Here is a 15,214-nt window from a genome sequence, read left to right on the forward strand (position 1 = left end):
TTTTCTTGTTTGTTATACGGAATGGTCTGATCACGATTTGCAATGCATTGAGATTTACAATTTTACAATAGAAGTTTGTTTTCATTATTGATCATACAGTCTTTGTGGCAATAATAATTTGTCAACACAAAATACATTGATTCATCTATGATTGATTATTGAAAAAATAATCAGTCGTGTCGCACAATAAATAAATCCTATTTAAACTTTTTCACAAACTTTTATAGCTACTTTACAACCTACACCTATAATTGCACTTAATAAACTATGTCCAGGTGCTTTTTGTGCACCTTCTTCAACTGCTGTATCAAGATGTTCTAATTCATCATCACGAAATTCTTTTAAAATATTAGCCATAAGTGGTAAAGATGGATGAGGATTTTCAACATTAATTAAATTTTGAATTGATTTTAATTGACTAAAAAAAGAAATAAAGAAAAAGTAAATTAGTTTTCCCATTAAAGCAAGTTTATTCAATCTTATTTGCAAACAAAATAACTTTTTAATCAATCTATAAAAGTAAATGAGTGAATAAAAGAACTCACTCATCATAATGTTCACCTATAACAGTTTCAACAGCTTCTGTACATGCCATAGCAGCTTCTTTTGATAATAAACCAGTTGAAGCACCTAATCCAAATGCCATAACTTGCCATAAAGGATATAATAAAGTAGGTCTAACTTTATGTTGATTTTGTAATTTTGAAAGTATATTTAAATGATGTCTTTCATTTTCCCACATTTCCTAAGTGTTTTTTTTAATTGAATTAATTCCAAGAATTACAACGAATTTATATATATATATAAATTCTGCTTAAAGCAGGAACTCACCTCTACTTGTTTACTAGTTTCTTTATCACCTTTTAAATCCATTGCCCATTTTTGACCTCTATAAATCCAATTTGCACCTAATTCTCCTGCTTGATCAACACGTATTATACTATCAATTAATTGTTTTTGTTCAATTGTTAAATTATTTGGTGTAGTTGTTGTAGCTTCTATTAGTATATCTGTCGCTGCCGAAGTGGTAGAAGAAGTAGAAGAAGGACCTGCTTGTGAAGAAGAAGAAGAAGGTAAATATGCATGAGATGATAAATTACGAGAAATGAATAATGATGAAGATGCTCTGGAAGAAGAAGTGAAAAAGATAGATCGAGAAAGGATTGATGATGACATTTTGGGCCAGTCTGCTTGTTCGACGATATCTTCTTTGTATGTTCTTTGGTTGTCTTATGTATAAGCAGGAAGCTATCGGATATGGCCTCTTTGAACGTGTAGAGGTAAATGATAAGAGTAAATCAATTCTGTAAAGGAAAGAATGGAATGTAAAACAACGAAATGACATCGATCGACGAATTGTACTATTTCTTGTGCGATTACCGCCGGAACACCCCGACAAGACGGCATCAATGAAATATCAACCTTCTTTAACAGCTATATACCATTCATCAAGCTCTCATATACGAACAATGCATGAACTAATTGGTTTGACGAACCAAAAAAAAAGCGACAAGCTTAATTATACATGATGCATAGTCATTTGTCTGAATGGAAGGAAGACCCCATGATCCATTTTCTTTTTATCCCCATTTCGTGATCACAGCCATAATTTTTATTCTTATTGTTGAACTGCAAGAAGGAAACAAGTTAGCTTCAGTGTCTTTATGCTAGTACGGACTCGGAGCTTACTGGGTTTGATCTTGAAATGCAAAGTGATGAGGGAGAAGATGAAGCACTGTTTTCGGAATTCAGATTAGCATGAAACAATTGGTATATCGCCAAATTAACACAATTCTGTAAGACCTGGCAAAATCAACATGAGATAAGAATTGAAACTCACCTTGAGATCTTGTACGAGATAATAAAATACTCTCAAGCCTTCTGCGTCCGAAGACTCGTTAACATCTGCTAGGGAACCAATTTTCGCGGTCTACAATAGATGTGTTAGTCATCCTCTCTGAAAATGACAAAAATGCCAGTCCATTCCGAGCAAAATTGCCAAAGATGATAGTGCAGTCATCCTGGAGCAAGGCGATCACAATGACTGACCTCGAATGAAATGTGCTCTTTATCTATTCTAACTTCCAACTCTTGTTTACCAACAACGTTCTTTTTGGGCCATGCTACGTCATCTTCCCTAAAATTATGATTGGTGATTAGCGAAACCACAAAAAAAAAGCCGGCGAAGTAGCAGCGTGAGGATGGACCCCAATAAGGTAGGTTGCTGTACGAGAGGATACACAGGAACTTACTTGGTGATCTCACTTTCCCTCACGATTCGCTTTAATTCATCTACTACAGCAGGACCAACGAACACTAAACCGCAAAGGGCAAGAGTATCAGCAATCAGTGAATGGTTGTAAGATCCACATCCTCTATCTCCGCTAGCATGTAGTCCCTTCACTACGCTTCCTTGTCTATCATCTCCTCACAAGTCGCTATAACGACATTTGGCTAAATCTTTCGAATCATTCCGTGCTCAATTCCTCGGCCTTCGATTTGAACCCCCAATACTTCGTGTGACTCCATGGTTAAATGTGCCAGCTGTATTCTAATAGCTTCCTCCGCATTCCACTATTCACATGATACACTTGATACCCAGTGAAAAGATCAATACTCACTCTCTTTTCTAATCAAACTATCATTCCTATAATTCGAATTATTGGCATATCTAATTCTACCTATTGGTAAGAAATCATAAACAAATGATCAGCTTTAAAAATGATACAATAGGTTAATCCAATCTGTAAGATCTCACTCACCATGAGAGTATTCAAATTCTAAAAATTCATGGCCATGCATACCTTGATGACCGGTACTAAATCAAAATATAAGAAGATTTAGTAAAATTGACTACTTTACAAGCTATGCACTATTTCCAATTGGAGAACGACAGCTTACTAGTATCTAATTTTGTAATAAATGATCAGCTAATGTAAATTTAGATAACCCAAGCAGTATAGAGAGAGGACAAAGGTCGACATACCGAAGGTAAAATGGATCTCGTTCTAATTCAGCAGTAGCCATTATATCTAAACGCGAAGGTGTATATTGGGATCGAAATCAAATTTGATGAACGAGTATAGTAGTTGATCTTGCTTAAAACCTCGAAAATTATTTTTTATATGATGCAAATATTTTGTATATGCAATGTTTTAGAGGAACGATACTCACAAAGATATTCATGATAACATTCCTAATTAGAACATTGCAACAACTCGGACGAAGCAAGCCAGACTTTAAGTGGATAACCAGAATAAATCGAAAGTGGCACAAATTAAAATAACTTCACTACAAGTTACTGTTTTGCATTCATAGGATAGAATCGTGAATAAGGAATATCTACTTTGTAGATTGTATACATACAGGGTACATCTAGCAGTATCATATACTATGGAGAACCATAGTAACAATCTGTACATTATAACATATATAGTAAAAGCTCAAAATCATTCGGCAATCAATCGTGCCGAATGTCTTGAAAGGTGACTTAGTGGTGATCTACACAAACCACCTTCTTATACCTTCCAATTCTTTATGCCATTTTTCCCACTTGGCAACCATCTTATTTAATTCATTTAAATTATCATCAATTTTCATATCATTTTCAGCAGCTTGATGATATTTAGTTAATTTTTTAGTTAATTGTTGATAAGCAGGATATAATTCTTCATATCTATCTCTAAGTGATTCTTGATCATTTTCAATATCATTTGAAGAAATCGAATTTGATTTATTGAATTTAGGCAATGGTGTTGAAATTCTACCATTAAGTCCATCATTTGAGCTTGATTTTTCAAGAATTAATTCAGGTGGCGGACCTTTTCTGATTGATTTCGTATTACTATTACCAGGTGAAGAGTTTCTTGTAATTTTCAATATTTTTGATCTACCTCTTATTTCACCTTCTTCAACTTGACCTTCTTCTGAATCATCATCGTTACCATCATTATCTTCAGAAGAAGAATAATTTCTTTTTTTTCTCGTTTTTTCTATTTCTTTTGCTTTATCCTTTTCTTTTACTTTTTCAATTAAAGAAAGTCTTTCTTTATCTTTACCGTTTTTAATTACCTCATCTTTCTTTTCTTTACCATTGATCGATTGATTATTAGGTAATCTTCCTCTCAATGGTTGTTCATTATCACTTTCATCATTAGATGAATAATCAACTTCTTTTCCCTTTCCTTTACTTTTCCCATTTTCTAAAGCTTTTTCCACCTTCTTCTTAGGTGATCCTTTATCCTTGATTATAGTTGTGGATTTGATTTCGGTAAGATTTGCTCGTGGACTAGCAGTTCCATCAATAGGTTTTGTATTTGGTAAACTACTTGATCTTTGCTTTTCAGCCATGAATTTAGCTCGTTCTCTAGCTATTTTACTTTGAGGTCCACTTTTTTTCGTATTCCCCCCATTGATTGTCTTGGATTTTCCATTTGATGGGTTACTTGAAGATGTACTAGGCACAGAAGATTCGTTTGTCTTCGGTGTTTGCGTGCTCGTGCTATTTGACGGGGGAGCTAATGTAAGTCCATTCTGAGGTACACTGATTGCTAAAGGCTTTTCTTGACTAGATCCTGATCCACTCGAGCTTGCTGTACTATTGTATCCTCCTGCATTTTCTAATTCAACTTCTTTTCGATCTAATTCTTCTCTCTCTTCAGCATCAAAAGGTAAATCCAATTCGTCAAATGCAGCTCTAGCCAATCGAATCACTTGTTGTTGTTCTGCATAAGTATATTTCCATTGTCCAGGACCAAGTTTGATTTTTGAATATTGGTTAGGTAATAAAGTATAAGATGAGGGGTGTGATGAAGACGGCCTTCCAATCTATTTTACGATTGGTTTTTCCGTCAGCAACTTGCGGATAGACTTGTAACTTAGCGGAACTCACAGCTCTGACCACATTCATTACGTTTTGTTCGTCCCCACCTACTCTCCGTACGATATCTGGTACAGTCGTCGGTCCAAGGGCAAGTAATTGCATAACTCGAGTTTTAAGAGGTATCATTGGTGTTGAACCGTTGGCAGAGCTGCTTGCAGTAGCAGAAGTGGACATTTGTGGTGAGCTAATGGTCCTTCCCATTCCAGCTGAGCTTATTCCAGGTGCAGATTTTTCCAAACTTCTTTTTTTGGAAGGTTGAGAAGCTCCATCTACTTTCACTGCTCTCTCTTTTCGTTCTCGATCAAATGCTTCATTTTGAGCTTTCAATTTATCAGCAGCTCGAGCAGTCGATACCGAAGTAAGGGGTACATTTAATCTTGTATCTGATAAAGCGTTGGGTGTTAATGAAGAAGAGGAAGCATTGTATGAGTGTATTTCGGAAGGAATTCCTGTTGATCTGGGATCAAGGGGAATAGGTGGAAGATTTGGGATATTCAGGATCTGTAAATTGACAATATTCAGTCTCGTATTTTGGAGCTCGGTGTAACATTTGATACTCACCATCTTCCCTTCGACCGTCATAGTCACGTCTAATCCTCCACTACTAGCTTCTTGTAAAGAAGCCCATAATTCTTCCGGAAATCTGATAAGATAAGCTTGGTTGGTATGAAGACTAGTATCCGGTGGAACAAGGGGTATTGATCCTGTTGTTGGGAGGGGCATCCTGTATCTAATATGATTCTCGGGTCGATAAACGTTTTAAGATTGTTATTAGGAGTTTTGATATAGGGATTGAAGGAGTTCCAAGGATATGCTCTCTTATGTGTTTTGTCGTCTAGACTTATTATTACTTGAATATCACTCTTCATTCACCTTGATTACGACATTCAGCTTTTGAGACTGGACTTGGACAAGATCTGCCTATGAACGAGTTCGGGAGTACAATTTAACCAATAATTAGTCCTTTGTCATTCTATCCTTCCCTCGAACTTTCCCTTAGAGGGTACTGGCCGAAAGAGAATACCAACCCTTGTAAGTTGCGTTCACTTGATAGCTTATTGATATCGTAAGAACGTCAGGAAGGAAATTCCTGATTTTCAATCTGCTGTTCGTTGGGTTGTACAGTGACACACGTTCGCTCGTTTGTTGTATGTAGCCGAAAGGAAGGGATGATACGTGTGGACGATCACGAAAGCGACAGCTAAAGAGGGTACTGAATTGAAGGCGAGTATATGTTTCGGATGATCCTCCAATGTATATATTCCTTGTTTGTATTGGTTCAACAATAGAGAGGTGAAGATGCAGCAATGGTAGATAATGTAAAAGGATATGTATGTATGTGTAGTGCTGTCATACCAGTCAGTGAATACAAATACTCATCTAATGGTAGTATTCGCAACCTAAAAACAAAAACAAGGTTGTCGGTATCATGCATCGGCCGGTTATTCCAAACTCAGACCCTGCATTTGTTGACAAATCGGCGGTAGAGTTCGAGTACTCGGTGGGGCTTATCTGCTGACGACTACATGTATCACTTATAGTTCAAATTGTTATGATGCGACGCTGATTGTGACTTCTACTATTATACATAATCATACGAAGATATACTTGGATATCTACTATCGAGTACGCAATTTAGACATTTACGACTTTACGTATATTGTATTATCTAGGCAGAGATTTTTTGCTTGATTTGATCGTGAGAGAGCTTCAACAAATCGGAAGAACCTCCGATGAACTCTTGGTTGAGGTAGACGTGAGGAACAGTACCTTGACCGTTAAGTTCTTTGAGGTAAGCTTGGATGGCAGCTATAAAAGAAATTGTCAATTACCTCCAATTCAATGAATTGAAAGGCTCAAAAGAGAGTATGATAGTGTCTTTCCGGAATTGACGGGGACAGGGAAAAAAGACTTACATCCATCATCTCTCTCATCGAGTCTATCATATTTGGTATGTTAGCAAGATTACTAACAATGATAAATGGTTAGCGGAAAATGATAAACTCACTCGAGGATTGCGATATCGCTAGTATCTTCTTTCAAATATGTCTTAGCTTTCTTACAGTACTGCGAAGGAAAACTCATGAGTACTACATCCTCTTCTATCTGTAGAGAAGCATTCTCAAGCTGGTGAAACGTTGAAACTTACAGGACAGTAAGATTTGGAGAAAACAACAGCTTTGTTCTCTTTGATTGTCTTATCGACCAGTTGTTTGATTTCAGCTGACATTGCAGGTGATGAAGTTGAAAATGAAGAACCCAGTTTGAAAGATTGTAAAGTTGGTTTGAATGTGAGATGAGAAGATAAAACGTTTAATCTTCTAATTGCTGTAGACATCTAATTGTTCTAGAATCGAAAGAAATGTCTAACTTTCACAAAATAGATGATGGAGTATATATGATTTTCTGGAGGGGGTTGGTAAAAAAAGATGATGAGCGGCGTCATTAGTCATCATTTCATCATCGATATTACGATTGTTTATCCAATTACGATTAATTCCTTAATGCAAGGAACAATGCAATACGATTTACGTGTAATGTCTTATTGCCCGGTGAATGATGCATTGAGCTGTCTCTTATACACTTGAATCTGATTCATCAATGTAATCACAGCTTCTCATTGATTATTCATGGTAGATAATTCTATCGCGATCTCGCAGACCTGAATAGTCATTAGCCACACGTCTGCAATCCCATTCATTCCATGTCCTAAAACGCACTGATAAACGCGTAGATAATATCGGAAAATAACATGAAACGTCACGTATCGAATACAATACGATATACAACTTCACCCTGTTTCGAAATGTGATCAGCTCCAATGCGCACTACGGTTTCAATTCTGCCTCTTGCTAATCTGATTCGATACCGTTCTTTTCACTCACGAAGAGTTGCAGCGATGAAACAACGGTCCTGGTATTATAAGCAATCCACTACAAATGAGGGGTTCTCAGATTGAGGGTTCATTACTTATCTGCTGGTATGTTTCGGAGAAGATATGAGAAACTCTTTCTACTATATCATGCACAGCCCTAGTCGATCAGCATGGAGGCACGGACAAACTGATTTGTAAGAAACAATCAAAAGGATGGGAAAAGAAGGACGGTCAAACTTTGTCCTTTTGTTCTTTACAAAATTCCCATCGAGTCTAAAATGGATTGTAAATTCTAGACTTTGATGATGATATAGGAAGAAAGCAGGGTAAGTTCATCATCAATCATAATTGTATATGCACACAATGACCCCTTAACTGATTATCTGTCTTAGTTTCAATCTCACGGATGATGATCAATCTTAAAGGCAACCTTCATTTCCCATTCCCGATTACCTATTTCACACTTTGTTAACCCTTATTCGCATCGTTCTAGGCCGAGCTTGACGCTTAGTCAATCACACTTGCATTATGACGACCGCCATCGCATAGCATCATCAGTCATTATAGGTACGACAACATACTGAAACTGGATATCTTTCGTTTGGACAATCTGGAATCGGTGTCGACTTACCGGATTGAAACCCCTTACCTTTCCGCATCAAGCTTCATCTTTCGAATTCCCCAATCAATCTCTAAATACAACCTTACGGGCTTGATAAGAGTCGATTCCCTACGAGTAGCTTTCGCATTTCAAGCTGGCTGAGAAACACAAAACGTGGTCAGAAACCAGTCAGTTTCAGAATTTAATCCTACTCCCATAACGGGATAAACAATTACAATCTTTGGGTGGGCTATCAATATCATATGGCTTGACGCCCTTTGGTCGATTCCATCTTCACCTATTGTCGCAGTACCGAAAGAAGCACAAACGATATCTACTTTGGGATCATCAGGTTAGCGCTTGAACCATTGTTTTCACCTTAATCTTTCATTTATCATCTTCTTTCGATTGACTCGGACGAAACAAGATAACATTAGGTAGACTGGAATGAGACATATTGGAGAGGAATACCACACAGATACCAAGTCTCGAGTGATATACGACTCGCCGAAAGATCATCGTACATCTGTCTCACCCTTACCCGCAGTATTGCCCAGAATGCCAGCGACATTCTCTTCTCCTCCATTACGACAATCTAGGTCTCCTGGTGGGGATCGATCTGCCTCAAATCCCCCAAATCATTCGGCAGACACCCCTCCTCTACCTCAATTAAATCCTCCTGTAAGTCTCGGTAGCTCATGCTCTCGTTTGTTCAAAACTCAAAAGATCTCGTGATGTTTGATTGTCCCGTTACTTCACTGATTCGCATATGAACATTTCAGACATCCCCGTATACAACAATGACAAGATCATCAAGATACATCCCCTCCCCTCGTCGTGCAGCACCTGCACCACCACCTGTACCGGCTCTGCCATCACCGTCACTCAAAACCGGTTCTTACGGTACATCTTTCCCTACTGCATCACCCTCACCTCACCTCACTGCATCTCCCATCGTAAGATCAACCTCTTCTTCATCATCTTATTCAACCACTTCTTCTTCATCAAGCACTTCTCAGAGAGTTTCAACACCGCCTCCTCCCATAAGGAACCGTCGGACTTCTAAGTCCAGCTCGAAACTGCTCCCAGCACTTCCTTTGTCGATCGCAACTCCCGGTGAGCAACCCTCGCCATATGATTCACCAGCGAGTGGACGGTCAAAACGCGCAGCGGTCGACTTTTCAGAAGGAATCGGTCTCGGTTTGGGTTTGACCGAAGAAGTTCAGATCATAGTTAGCAGGGAAGGAAGAAGATCTAGAGCTGTCTCAGTTTCTTATGGGTCATCGAATTTGGGAATTTCTAGCCCAAATGTCAGTGCGGAAGACTTAGCTTGTCTGCCTACTCCTCCTATGGCTAGTCAGCATCAGTCACCTTCACCGGCTTTGACTTATGTTAGTGAAAGAACGCCAAGTAGATCATCGATAAAGCATACCATTACTATACCTATTTCTTGCGATACACCTCCAAGACCAGCAAGAAGATCAGCTTCCGTCTACCCTTCACCCGCTTCTGCAACCACAAATTCCAGGCGATCACCAATTTTCGCACCTAGACCAATCTCTTTGACGCCTCAGTCCCACTCAGACCTTCTGCCCCCTCAGACGAACTTCGCGAGAAGCGTCTCACCATCGGGAGACTCAATCTCTACCGTGACGTTGTCTCCAGCCTCGACACCCCGACCGTTCCTCTCCGAAATACCGAAACCAAGCATCACAGTTCCTCCGGATTCTAGTGCGGCTCTATCTTTGGCGCTTGAGGAGAATATCACCTCTTCTGCTCCTATGGGAGGAAGGAAGCGTGATTCAGCTCAAAGGAGATTATCAGCTCTCAGAGGTTTAGTAGCAAGTCTCGATTTCAATCAACCTTGGTCTTCGACGGGCAGTCCATTACTTGAAGAAAACATATTTTCACCCAGTCTGTCGACAGGCGAACAAGAAGATAACGATTCGAAGTCATTCGTCTGGGCTTGCAGTGACGAACAGAACGAAAACGGTCTCGAACCGCAATCTGATTGTTCAGGCGAGTCTTTTATCATGTCCTCATCGTCCGAAGAAGTACTAGCTAGTCCAACAAATTCGATCTCAAACCCGATTAAGTTTATTCAAGAAGGCTCGACGCCTAAATCAATCTTACAGCCCGAGATCGCCGAATCTCATGGTTGGCCAGAACCCAAGACACAACCCCAGCAAATATACACTTCACCCAGTACGACAACCCTCAACTCACCCAGAGTGGAATATACGCCTGTTCGACGCAATTCAGGATCAAGGAAAATACCTAGTTCCACTCCTCCTCGACGACCCAAGCAATTCAGAACTTCATCCGAGCTGTTATCGCGCACACCGGAACCTCCACGACCTACAACCCGAACTCGGAAGGAAGTTTTCGAAGTTGCTTCCTCGGGGTATTCAAAATCTCTTGAACCTTCGTCACCTACTTTACCTACTACACCGACATCAACATGGAGATCCTCTCTGGCCAATGATGAACTGTACAACTCGTTAATGCAAAATTATGGTCCACTAGAAGTGAAGCGCCAAGAAATCATCTGGGAGATGTGCGAGACAGAACACACATTCATCAAATCGACGAGGACCGTTCTTAGGCTTTTCGCGACTCCTTTGAAGACTCCTCAAGGGAAATGGATAGATGGTATACCTGGAAAAATCACAGATCTATTCGATTCACTTGAATGCATTGCCCATTCACATGGAGTTATATCGGCTATCGAAAGGGATATGCGAAGAAAATCTGATATATTGGATGTTGGACAATTCGTATCTACGTTCAAAAATTGGGTTGGCCGTTTAGAGGTACATGAATGGTATTTAATACGATTCGAGAGCGTTGTCGCTTTAGTGGAAGAGAATGTCAGAGATCCGGATAGTGTTTTTGGTGAATTCGTTAGAATGCAGATGAAAGATGAAGTTCTTGGATCGATGAGTTTGGGCAGTATGCTCTTAAAGCCGGTTCAGCGTCTGACCAAGTATCCCTTGTTTCTGAAGGTAAGCCTTTTCACCGAATGCTAATATAATGAAGCTAATGGTTATTTTTGGTAGCGGCTGCTTGATGCTACACCTCACCCTCATCCTGTACATCCTGAAATATTATCGCTCCTCTCGACGACAGAATCGATTATACTGAATCTTCAAGCTACCAAAGCTAGAGAAGAGGATTTTGAACAATTGCAAATGTTAGAAACTCGCTTAGTGGGATTACCTGAAAACTTTACTTTGGCTATCCGAGGACGAAAATTGCTAGGTCAAGCTCAAGTAGTTCGCATACCACCATCAAAAGATCTAGTGGGTGCTTTCGGGAATGGAAGATCGCGAGCGGGATCAATGCATTCTTCGAGAGGATCAATCTCTTCTTCCGTTTCGTCCTCTGCGCCTTCCACAGCATCATCAGTCTCACCATGGGATTTTTCTGCTTCTCTTGCACCCTCATCTAGGACATCGGCTTTCTCAGTATCGTCCAATGGATCTAGCTTTTGTTCTTCTATAGGCGGTCCTTCAAGATCGAATAGCATAAATAATGGTCCTTCTCAATACTCGTCCACGTCCCCTGGAAGACCAAGTATCAATCGATCACCTTCTTCCACATGTTCTTTCTTGGAGAACAACTCATACTATACCTCTTCAAGACCTTCGACCCCGTCATCGGGCAAGTCAAGGAAAAAGGAAGAAGTTTTTACAATGTTGATTTTTGATGATTTGGTTATACTTGGTCAAGCGATCCATGAGAAGGCTGGATTGTTTGGTGTAGGAAGTAAGAAGAAAGGTAACGGGTCTATTAGAGTTTTAAGTGAAAATGAAGGTGGAATTGGGAAGGTTGAAGAAATACGAGATTGGAGTGGATGGGGAGGTAAGTCATGGTCATCCTACTTTAACGAAACTGAAAGTGAAACCGTTGTCGGCTAACTTTTTTACTGAATCATATAGGTTATGCGAATTTATTCAGCTTAACAACTATCCCCTCAAGCACATCAAATCGATATCAATCACCTCCAATCACAACGGCATTCGCCCTTCCAGCCAATGCGTCTTCAGGAACGTTGAATAGCATCTCAACTTCACCATCATTACGTTCACTCAAATCCTCATCATCTCTCTCATCAAATGTTGTATCGAAAGAACAAGGGATAATGAGTAATTTGACTTGTCCCATATTGAGCAATATGAGTGCTATCTTGGGTATGTTAGGTCAAGTCAGTACATCCGGAAGGAGACATAGTGAATATGTCATCGAAGAGAAAGAGATTTTGGAAGATCATGAAGGGGAAGAGAACGAAGTGGAGAATAACGAGGAGGCGCATGATCACGAGGAATGGGGTTATGCTGCGTAGAAGAGAGTCGTAGTCTTCATTAGACATGAATAATGGTTCACACTTGATTAAGAGATATCATGAATACTAGATAAATACAAATTTGGATTATGCAAAATATACAAAATATACGAAATTATTCCATTTGGTTAGCTGACGTCATCTTTGTTTATACAATTCGGTTCTCTCGGTTATTTCCGATTTTAGTATGTAGTATGAAAATTAGAGTATGGGCTGATCCTTTGTTTTTAGAATTTTGAAACCTATTTTTGGATTTGCGTTTCGTACTGCTTTGTCAAAAGTTCATATCTCTTCTCGCAGTCTGATTAAACCTAGATCTAAGCTATATTCACGAAGCTATCAATCTATTTCATTTCTCCTTTCTTTCGTTATCGATAACCAACAAGATCTCTTATCCCCGCGCAACCCTAGACCAGCTTTCATAAGAATTTCCAATCGAATTGATCAATAAATATGGGAGACGATAAACCTGCTGGTGGATATGATTCTACACCATTACCTAAATCAACTAAACCTACATATACAGTTAAAATTACATTTCATTCTGCAACAAATTTACCAATAGCAGATTTTGGTGATGGATCTGCAGATCCATTTATTTTAGCACAAATTAAAACTTCACATAAAGGTAGACATCCACATGATCCATATTTAAGATTTAGAACAAAAACTATACAAAAAAATGTAGAACCAATTTGGGAAAGTAATTGGATAATTGATGGAATACCTTCAGATGGATTTGATTTAAGTTGTAGAATTTATGATGAAGATCCATCAGATCATGATGATAGATTAGGTAAAGTTGAAATTCAAACTGGAAATATTGATGATAAAAATTGGAAAGGAATTATAAAACAAGAATATAAAGTTAAAAAAACTGGTGCAGATTTAAGAGCATATAGTGCAAGATGGGCATGTCATTTAATTGGTAGAAAAAAATTACATGCAAAATTAACTTTAAGTATCGAAGTAATTGGAAAAACAAATAACGATTTAGGAAAAGCATATACTGTTAATAATTTTTGGTGGATACATTATAGTCCTTTAATAGGTAGATTAGCTGGAGTGAAAGGAAAGGATGATAAAGGTGTTGAAAAGTATAAGTGAGTCTTTATTCCCTACTTACGATCCGTGTTTAAGGTGAAAGTTGACGAAGGTTATCCACTGTTTTCCTCTGCTCGACCTCTATTCCCCTATGCTGCCTTCTTCCCTTTCATCACACTAAAATCTCCCGCTTTCATCTGTCATCTCCCGACCGACTACTCATACTTCACATCATCCGTCTCTCAGCTTCCAAGCGAATGAGATTCAACTCACCGGACCAGTACCCGATGAGCTATACCACCGATATGTGGAGTTCAAGACTTTCGTTGGAGGGATGTTCGAATCAACGGGATTGAGAGGGAAAGTACTCAACAAAGCACTTCATCATCAACATGAACGAATATATAATTTCGATCGACAGACTAAACATGGTGAATTCGAATTCAGTCCCGATGGACCTCCTAAAGACCTTGCTTTAAAATTCCTGGAGATGTGTCATTTCGATCAAGGAGGAAGAATATTTACCTACGTAATTACACTTGATGGATTGATGAGATTCACCGAAACCGGAAAAGAATTTGGAATTGATCTATTATCCAAACATACGATGCACTCTGATGTCAATGTAAGCTTATTTGTCTTTTCAACTAATCAAAGCTGATACGTCAAGTCATTTGCTAACATGCATTATTTGCTCAGATATATATTGCATGGTCAGGGGAATTCCTCATTCGAAGACTGGCTCATCCAAATCAATCCCCAGAAGATCCAGATCAAAGTACGCATCCAGCAGAAGAAATACCAGGTGGACCGCCAAATGATGATCCACCCAGAGATGCAGCTTCTTATGAGCTAATTATCGATAATGATAGTGGAACTTATCGACCAGATAAAAAACTCATACCAATATTTACAAAATTCCTAGAGAAGAATTTCATTGGAATGAAAGTTCGAGTTATGGCTTGTGATGATGAGAAATTGAGCAAAATTAAAGATTCACAAAGAAAGACTAAGCAGAAAGAAGGGGAACGTGTTGTGTATGGACAACAATCATCATCTGATCTTTCTCTTAATAGTCAAGGAGGAGCGGGTGGATCCATTTCTTCGTCTGATGAAGAAGACTTAGAGGCAAGAGCTAGAGCAGCAGATGAAAATGATGATGCGGAACCTCAAGGAGTAAAGGGAAATCTTGAAAAGGGTTTCAACGCGGTTGAAAATCCAAAAGGGACTATGAATGGTTTAGTTGATAAGGCAAAAGGAAAGACCAAGGAGCCAAGTGGTAAAGAGGAGAGGGAGAAAGCTGAGAATAACGATCGGGTGTGATTGACCTTGTGGTTTTCTCCTTAATGATCGACCAGTTGTTCAAAATTCTATAATTCACGTTCATGTTTACGACTTTACGTTTTCACTTATATCTATAATATCACCCCTAATTGCGGTACCAGGTTTCCTGGCTTGTCACAGATG

General features: G+C 39.0%; 6 protein-coding genes across 6 annotated transcripts; 2 read left to right on the top strand and 4 right to left on the bottom strand.

Annotated features, from left to right (window-relative positions):
* Positions 1–201: 201 nt before the first annotated feature.
* On the bottom strand, positions 202–1,176 carry I206_101645 (uncharacterized protein; the record flags this gene model as incomplete). The annotated part of the gene is made up of 3 exons (XM_019158090.1): positions 202–418; positions 546–745; positions 832–1,176. 3 exons carry the CDS (start codon positions 1,174–1,176, stop codon positions 202–204), a joined length of 762 nt encoding a protein of 253 aa, XP_019008703.1.
* Positions 1,177–1,618: 442 nt separating this feature from the next.
* I206_101646 (uncharacterized protein) lies at positions 1,619–3,027 on the bottom strand (the record flags this gene model as incomplete). The annotated part of the gene is made up of 9 exons (XM_019158089.1): positions 1,619–1,629; positions 1,690–1,735; positions 1,841–1,930; positions 2,050–2,137; positions 2,253–2,316; positions 2,622–2,681; positions 2,763–2,818; positions 2,902–2,907; positions 2,987–3,027. 9 exons carry the CDS (start codon positions 3,025–3,027, stop codon positions 1,619–1,621), a joined length of 462 nt encoding a protein of 153 aa, XP_019008702.1.
* Positions 3,028–3,501: 474 nt separating this feature from the next.
* Positions 3,502–5,605, bottom strand: I206_101647 (uncharacterized protein; the record flags this gene model as incomplete). Its single annotated transcript, XM_019158088.1, has 3 exons — positions 3,502–4,827; positions 4,892–5,383; positions 5,444–5,605. 3 exons carry the CDS (start codon positions 5,603–5,605, stop codon positions 3,502–3,504), a joined length of 1,980 nt encoding a protein of 659 aa, XP_019008701.1.
* Positions 5,606–6,551: 946 nt separating this feature from the next.
* I206_101648 (glutaredoxin) lies at positions 6,552–7,220 on the bottom strand (the record flags this gene model as incomplete). Its single annotated transcript, XM_019158087.1, has 4 exons — positions 6,552–6,691; positions 6,799–6,821; positions 6,891–6,949; positions 7,032–7,220. The coding sequence occupies 4 exons, from the start codon at positions 7,218–7,220 to the stop codon at positions 6,552–6,554; spliced, it is 411 nt and encodes a 136-aa protein (XP_019008700.1).
* A 1,696-nt stretch (positions 7,221–8,916) lies between these two features.
* Positions 8,917–12,703, top strand: I206_101649 (uncharacterized protein; the record flags this gene model as incomplete). The annotated part of the gene is made up of 4 exons (XM_019158086.1): positions 8,917–9,039; positions 9,141–11,363; positions 11,418–12,222; positions 12,300–12,703. 4 exons carry the CDS (start codon positions 8,917–8,919, stop codon positions 12,701–12,703), a joined length of 3,555 nt encoding a protein of 1,184 aa, XP_019008699.1.
* A 453-nt stretch (positions 12,704–13,156) lies between these two features.
* Positions 13,157–15,070, top strand: I206_101650 (uncharacterized protein; the record flags this gene model as incomplete). The annotated part of the gene is made up of 3 exons (XM_019158085.1): positions 13,157–13,806; positions 13,994–14,372; positions 14,447–15,070. The coding sequence occupies 3 exons, from the start codon at positions 13,157–13,159 to the stop codon at positions 15,068–15,070; spliced, it is 1,653 nt and encodes a 550-aa protein (XP_019008698.1).
* Between the last annotated feature and the right edge of the window lie 144 nt (positions 15,071–15,214).

The sequence above is a fragment of the Kwoniella pini genome, chromosome 2, assembly GCF_000512605.2.
Source record: "Kwoniella pini CBS 10737 chromosome 2, complete sequence".
NCBI classification, from domain to species: Eukaryota; Fungi; Basidiomycota; class Tremellomycetes; order Tremellales; family Cryptococcaceae; genus Kwoniella; species Kwoniella pini.